Source organism: Gigantopelta aegis, chromosome 13 (genome assembly GCF_016097555.1).
Source record: "Gigantopelta aegis isolate Gae_Host chromosome 13, Gae_host_genome, whole genome shotgun sequence".
NCBI lineage: Eukaryota > Metazoa > Mollusca > Gastropoda > Neomphalida > Peltospiridae > Gigantopelta > Gigantopelta aegis.
In genome coordinates this window covers 18,570,520-18,578,651 of record NC_054711.1, presented here as the reverse complement: position 1 = coordinate 18,578,651, position 8,132 = coordinate 18,570,520, and the positions used below count along the sequence as shown (strand labels likewise).

The following is an 8,132-nucleotide window of genomic DNA, read 5'->3' as shown; positions in this document are numbered from 1 at the left end:
ACGTTTGACATCTAATAGCTGATGATCAATAAATCAATTTGCCTGGTGGTGTCGTTAAAAAAACGATCTTTTTTAACTGTAAGACTACATGTTTAAAATTATCGAATGTTCGACATCCAATAGCCGATTATTAATAAATTAATGTGCTCTAATGGTGTTATTAAACAAAACAAAATTTAACAAACTTTCAAAAAGAGGTTAAAACGTATCACACTTGCTGCTTCCCCCCCCCCCCCCCCCCCCCCCCCCATACTAACCTCTAGAATAATGTGTTTATATGTATTTTTATTTGATACTCATTTCCACAAAACATAACAGAATTTCAAAAGAAACTGTATATTAATACGAAGTAGTAGGATTCGAACTCAGTGCCTACAAGTCTTAAATCCAGGTAATCTGCCACTGCCAGACTAAGGCATGTGATATCTTAATTATTTCTTCTGCATACCATCCATGGGATACTGGTTTTCTTCCGGGGCATAAGTGTCGTGTGACTTTCTGAAAATGGCAAGGATTGCCTCCCTTGTCTCTCTACACAGCAGCCAGATGAATGGGACCAAAGCGTGTGGCACTAAATTCAACGCCAGTGTGGCCGCGTGAGCTCGGTAATATGCATCTCTGTTACAATCGTCCTGACATTTTACTAACAAGTGCGCGATGAGCGGAAACTTCAGCACAACGGTAATAAAACTGGCGATGACAACATCTACTGGAAATGATCGAACCGTATTACAATGATCGCTTCTTCGATACCGTCTCTTCAAGCAGCTTATTACAACAAGCGCGACGACCAACATGCCGGTGGAAAAGGCTTGCGGAAAATAACTCATGACATTCATAGCTATTTGGGAATCTTCGTCCAGGATAAATGCACAGTATTCCAATAAACGCCCTTCTGTTGCAACTGGGATTAGAACCACGCAGTTGACCACCCAGCAGCACCCAACCATGACAGCGGTTATGATATATTTCACAGAGGGAGAGCACGTTATTCCAGCGACAGAAATAATCCACTCCACACACAGTGACGCCATTAGTAAGACGTAGATGGCTCCCAGAACATAAGCCACGACCTCCAAAGCAAAGAACACATCACACCCGTGAATCCACTGGTATCTCGCGTACAGTTCTATGAGTAGCGCTTCAGGGAAAGCAGCATGAAGAAGTGCAACAACCGATATGTTGATGATGATTAAATGTTTTGGCGTTTTCCTCAAGCGTGGAGACAGAAGAGTGAGGATGATGGTGGCCAGGTTGACGATGACGGACACACAGACGATAAGGACACCTGGAATCAGATAGGCGTCTCTACCGACCAGCTCGAAGACGTAATAAACCTTCGCCATCTGCGGAGATAGAAAGAGAGACAAGGGATAATTATGACTACGGATACTGATACATTGTATTTAATTTTCACACACACACACACACACACACACACACACACACCACACACCAGGCCCGTAGGAGCCGGTGGGGCTGGGGGGGGGGGGGGGCTCAGCCCCCTCTGTTTTTCGCCAGTTTATATTTCAGGACTTTAAAATGTCTTATAATGCTAATACGGAACCTGACGATAGAACAGCCATAAAAATTAGCCCCCCCCCCCCCCCCTCACACACACTTTGAAAATCCGTCCTACGGGCCTGCACAAACACACACACACACGCACACATACACACACACGCACACACTCACACACACACACACACACACACGCACACCCTCCCTCCTCACCACCAGACCCCTCCTCACCACCACTACCGATTTTGATTGTTGTCCTTCTTCTTATTTTACCCCCTCCCTCTCGTTTCCCAACGAAGTACCCATTTTACCCCCCACGACTCCTCGCCCCACCTCGGCCGCATTTCTCTTTAACTGTACCATCTGGTCTGCTGAGAGATGTGGTGTGATTCCAGAAGCATGACGTCACAGATATGGCGATGATTAATAGTGTCACCATCAGTAAACTCTTCGACGCCATGTTGGTTTTACCTCTTACTCTGTTGGCAGACGTCCGATTCCTATCAGACGTGCAGGACGTAGCTCAGAGATGTGGTGTGATTCAGCTCGAGAGTTGGTTTTACCTCTGTTGGCAGACGTCCGTGACGTGCAGGACGTAGCTCAGAGATGTGGTGTGATTCAGTAAATTCTTCGACGCCATGTTGGTTTTACCTCTTACTCTGTTGGCAGACGTCCGATTCCTATCAGACGTGCAGGACGTAGCTCAGAGATGTGGTGTGATTCAGTAAATTCTTCGACGCCATGTTGGTTTTACCTCTTATTCTGTTGGCAGACGTCCGATTCCTATCAGACGGGCAGGACGTAGCTCAGTGGTGATAAACGTGAGTTAAATATAAAACATTTAAAAAAAGAAAGAAAGAAATGTTTTATTTAACGACGCACTCAACACATTTCATTTACGGTTATATAGCGTCAGACATATGGCTAAGGACACACATTTTAATACAAGAAGAACGCTGTCGCCACTGGGCTACTTTGTTCGATTAGCAGCAAGTTTTTATTTATTTTATATATGCACCATCTCACAGACAGGGTAGTACATACCACGGCCTTTGATATACCGGTCTTGGTGCACTGGCTGGAACGAGAAATAGCCCAATGGACCCACCAACGGCGATCGATCCCAAACCGACCGCGCATCGAGCGAGCGCTTTACCACTGGTCTACGTCCCGCCCATAAAGCGTTTAACGCCACAACTAGAGCATATTGACAGGATAGCACATACCACGTCATTTGATACACCAGTCAATATGCTCTAGTTGTGGCGTTAAACGCTTTATGGGCGGGACCTAGCCCAGTGGTAAAGCGCTCACTTGATGTACGGTCGGTCTTGGATCAGCCGTCGTAATTGGGCCCATTGGGCTATTTCTCGTCCTAGCCAGTGCACCACGACTGGTGTATCAAATGACGTGGTATGTGCTATCCTGCCTGTCGAGTGGTGCATATGCAAAGTCCTTTGCTACTGATTAAAAACTGTAGCTGGTTTCCATTAAGACGATATGTGAAAACTAACCAAATGTTAGTCGATAGTCGATGATTAATCAATCAATGTGTTGTTAGACAAACCATACTTTAACGTTAACTTTATTTCAGGAAACAGACAGACAGGACACCCCCCGGAGGTGTGTTAAGTCATGCGATAACAACAAATAGAAACGAAGGAAGGAAGGAAATGTTTTATTTAACGACGTAATCAACACATTTTATTTACGGTTATATGACGTCAGACATATTATGGTTAATGACCACACAGATACTGAGAGAGGAAACCCGCTGTCGCCACTTCATGGGCTACTCTTTTCGATTAGCAGCAAGGGATCTTTTATATGCACCATCCCACAGACAGTGTAGTACATTCCACGGCCTTTGATATGCCAGTCGTGGTGCACTGGCTGGAACGAGAAATAGCCCAATGAGCCCACCAACGGGCATCGATCCCACACCGACCGCGCATCGAGCGAGCGCTGTACCACTGGGCTACGTCCCGCCCCAAAAGAAAATAGCTGCGCACAGTAGACACTTTGTCATGCAACACCTCCCACACAGGATAGCACATACCACGGCGGGGATGGATCCTAGACCGACCTCGATTCAGGTTAGCGTTTTACCATTGGGCTACGTTAATATGTTCTAATTTTGTCGTTAAACAAAATATACCTTTTCTCCTGTTTCATGATTTCACAGAATAACACATACCACGTCGGGGATCGATCCTAGACCGACCTCGAATCAGGATAGCTCCTTACCATTTGGCTACCTCCATGTGCTTTAGTTCTATCGTTAAACAAAACAGACCTTTTCTCCTTTTCATGATTTTTCAGATGCTATGTTTTGTCAAGTCAGGTGTGTAACATTTTCAGCATCATTATAGTCTAATATATATATATCTATTAGAATCTGGTTAGCTTGACCTCGGGAGGATCGTACACACCGCAACCCTCAAACCAAAAATGAAGTCCCGAGGTTTCTGTTCGGTAAACCCATATATTAACTGACGATGGGTCGAACACGCCCAGGTTCGACTATAAGCGTTCGCTCGAACTAAATTATTGGTCCCGTCTGTGTGTTTCGCTATTATTCCCTCGAATTGGTGATCAATCAAATATCAAATGGAAAACCATCGACAAGGACCCAAGAACTGCTGCGCTTTCGCATTTGGTTATTACAACCTTCGGATTAATTATTTAAGCGGAACGAGCTATAGATGAATCGGAGAATCGCAACAATAGCCATACTTGTCACGTTGTTTGTCAATCGGCTATCGGTAATGATCTTTCAAGTACAGCTAGAGTTACGGTACCTGTTAGACGAACTGTGATATCCCTGTCCCGAGTCAGACCCCCGATCCTATCGGAGGCCGGACTCGGGATAGGTGTGTTCGAAACCCTAGTGGCATATGGACACGTTAAACCAGTTACTAAGCTAAGCTAAGCCAAGCAAACAATTATTAGTGTACAAAATGACCTCGGCGTTAAGCGTTACTTTGAATACGTTTACAAGACCAGTTTTAAATGAAACAATGGACAAGTGAATCAAATGACATCACTTCAGCAACCACACATTTAATTAATACCGACAAGGGCTTCTGCGGCACACATTATTTCACTCAGATATTTTGCTATATAACACCTTGAAATGTTTTTAGTTTGCAGTTACCAAAATAATATGTATCTAATTCAACTTTCTAACTGATGTTATATATATATATATATATATATATATATATATATATATATATATATATATATCAAATGATAGCAAATGAACTAATATATATTAGCGTAATATACACGATAACAGCACCAAACGTGGTTTAACTGAAGTTCTTTAGTCAAATATATATATATATTTTTTTGCCAGCAGTTGCAACCCTCACGTTTGCAGTACAATACATCAACATTACGTTCGTTTACACACGAAAATGCGTAGCAGAATGTAATGATACCAAAACCTTATTTAATACTAGTATTACTGATGTACAAGAAAGAAAGAAAGTGAAAGAAATGTTTTATTTAACGACGTACTCAACACGTTTTATTTATGGTTATATGGCGTCAGACATATGGTTAAGGACCACACAGATTTTGAGAGGAAACCTGTTGTCGTCAATTCATGGGCTACTCTTTCCGATTAGCAGCAAGGGATCTTTTATTTGCGCTTCCCACAGGCAGGATAGCACAAACCATGGCCTTTGTTGAACCTGTTATGGATCACTGGTCGGTGCAAGTGGTTTACACCTACCCATTGAGCCTTTGTTTGGAGTCGGTATCTGGATTAAAAATCCCATGCCTCGACTGGGATCCGAACCCAGTACCTACCAGCCTGTTGACCGATGGCCTAACCACGACGCCACCGAGACCGGTGTACAAAGTCCTAAAATCATACTTAGTGCTGAATGTTACACTCCTGACATAATCGCTCGTACTTACCAGTTGTGAACAAATGCGTGTATATTTCCAGTTTACTAATATATACTGCATTTTGTACAGACAATAGCTCATATACATTACACCCAAATATGTATCCCAGACAGCAGGGGATTAGATCTATAGGTATAGTACTATTGTATAAACAGGGAACCGATGAATTGGCATATAACTCTACAATGAATAATGTTAAAACGTACATTAAATATATTACTGAGTGTTAAGCACATACAAACTAAAAAAAAAAGAAAAAAGTTTACTACAAATGTTTATGTAAATAAAAAAGTTTCTTAAATTGCCATCAAATTATATAGATTAATTTCATTTTCAATACAGGGGTGAAAGAAGGAAGGACTGTTTTTACTTAACGACGCACTCAACACATTTTATTTACGGTTATATGACGTCGGACATATGGTTAAGGACCACGCAGCTATTGAGAGAGGAATCTCGCTGTCGCCATTTCATGGGCTACTCTTTTTGATTAGCAGCAAGGGATCTTTTATATGCGCCATCCCGAATACAGGGGTGAAGACAGAATGCCAGAACAGCCTTACGCATTGCTATCTACGTAACCAATAATGCAGTAGACATAGATTAATGGTAGAACCATGCCTGCTTAACACTGACAGTTCCATCACGTGACTTCATACCTGTATGGGGCGAGACGTAGCCCAGTGGCAAAGTGTTCGCTTGGTGCGTCAGTGGGCCCATTGGGATATGTATCGCTCCAGCCAGTGCACCACGACTGGCACATCAAAGGCCGTGGTATGTGCTATACTGTCTATGGGATGGTGCATATAAAATATCCCTTGCTGCTTACCGAAAACAATAGCCCATGAAGTGGCGACAGCGGGTTTCCTCCCTCAGTAGCTGTGTGGTCCTTAACCATATGTCCGACGCCATATAACTGTAAACAAAATGTGTTGAGTGCGTCTTTAAATAAAACATTTTCTACCTTAATACCTGTATTGTAAAGTGAAATTTAACATATGCAGCAATTTGATGATAATTTGTAACGAAATAATATGGGTTTGAAACTGAATACTATGTTTTCTATATTCGTTCATTCAGTTCATCTAAGTTTCGTGTTATATTCAATTGAAGTTCAAGCATCCTTTCCTGGGCATATATCTCAGCTATTAGGGCTGTCTGTCCAGGACAGATGGTTAGCGGTTAGTTGTTAGTAGTTAGTGAGAGAGAAGACAGAGTAGTGGCTTCACACCTACCCATTGAGTCGTTAAAACTCGCTGTGGGTGGGAGTCGGTACAAGGAGGCGAACCTAGTACCTACCAGCCTTATGTCCGATGTCCTAACAACTACATCACCGAGGCGGATGCCTGAGTCTGTTGATACACTGCTTATAGTTTATTAGTAAACATTAACATTATGCCTATACATGGGGAAACAACCTGAGCGTGGTACAAATATGCCATAGCTTGTCTCCCCTGTTCAACAAATCGTCTGATATTGGCTTAATACGCAGTCGGTCTGGAATCGATCCCCGTCGGTGGGCCCACCTACCCATCAAGTCGTTAAACTTGCTCTGGGGGTGGGAGTCGTTATCGGGGTGCGAACCCAGTACCTACAGTCCGATGGCTTATCCACTACGCCACCGAGGCCTGGTTTTTATATTAATTTTAACTTTATTCGTTATATGCCAATTAATCAGTTTCCATTTGACATCAAACGGACAACATAAATGTTCTAAAATGTCGGTAGGCTCACGATCAATTAGCAATACACACCTGTGTAGTAGGCTACACAAATATATATATAGGTTTAATACGTCATCGTATATATTAATGTGTGCGTGCGTGCGTGCGTGCGTGCTTGTATAAGGAAATTACTTTACTTTTCTTCAAAGTATTGGTAGACTTTCTTAACGTATTTACGCAACTGCCACCTCTGTAGTAGGCTAAACAAATATATCTATACTTTTAATATGTCATCGTATATATTAATATAATATATTAATGTATATTATATGTGTGTGTATAAGAAATTTACTTTACCTTTTTCTTCAAATTATTGGTAGAGGTTTCCTTTCTGAACTTGTTTACAGCGAAGTGCTGTAGTTTCTTATCTGGCTTAGTGGTGAGTGTCCGGAATGTGTTTACATTGTCACGTTTCAGTGGTTCGAATACACTTTATTTCTTCCATAGTTCAACAAAGCTTTTCATCTGAAGAAATAGCGGCCGAAGCCTCGGGTGACCGACCTGTTGCGATCCGTTTTCGTCCGTCGTCAACGAGCGGGGGCGTACTCCAGTGGTAAAGCGTTCGCCTGATGCGCGGTCGAACTAGGATCTAGGATCGACCCTCGTCGGTGGGCGTATTGGGCTATGTCTTGATTCAGCCAGTGTGTGGTGACTGGTATATCAAATTACGTGGTATGAGCTATCCTTTTGGTGAGATATATGTATATAAACATGGCTCCGAAATTTGTTATTTTGCGCTTAAAACAAATAGATGTAGATGTCTCCAAGACAGAAAACTTAAATTAGAGTGCTGAAAGGTCGTGGCATTTGGTATCCTGTCTACGGGATGGTGCTTATAAAAATCCCTTGCTGCAAATGAAAACGATGTCACAGGTTTCCTCTCTAAAACTATAATTTATGTCAAAATTAACAAATGCCGATGGTTAATAAATCAAAGTGCTCTAGTGGTGTCGTAAGCAAAACAAA

The 8,132-nt window shown here is 42.4% G+C and overlaps 1 protein-coding gene across 1 annotated transcript; it reads right to left on the bottom strand.

Annotated features, from left to right (window-relative positions):
* Positions 1-281: 281 nt before the first annotated feature.
* Positions 282-7,620, bottom strand: LOC121387065. Its single transcript, XM_041518076.1, has 2 exons — positions 7,464-7,620; positions 282-1,346 (listed from the first exon to the last, which is right to left on the bottom strand). The coding sequence occupies exon 2, from the start codon at positions 1,344-1,346 to the stop codon at positions 432-434; it is 915 nt and encodes a 304-aa protein (XP_041374010.1). The 5' UTR covers positions 7,464-7,620; the 3' UTR covers positions 282-431.
* Between the last annotated feature and the right edge of the window lie 512 nt (positions 7,621-8,132).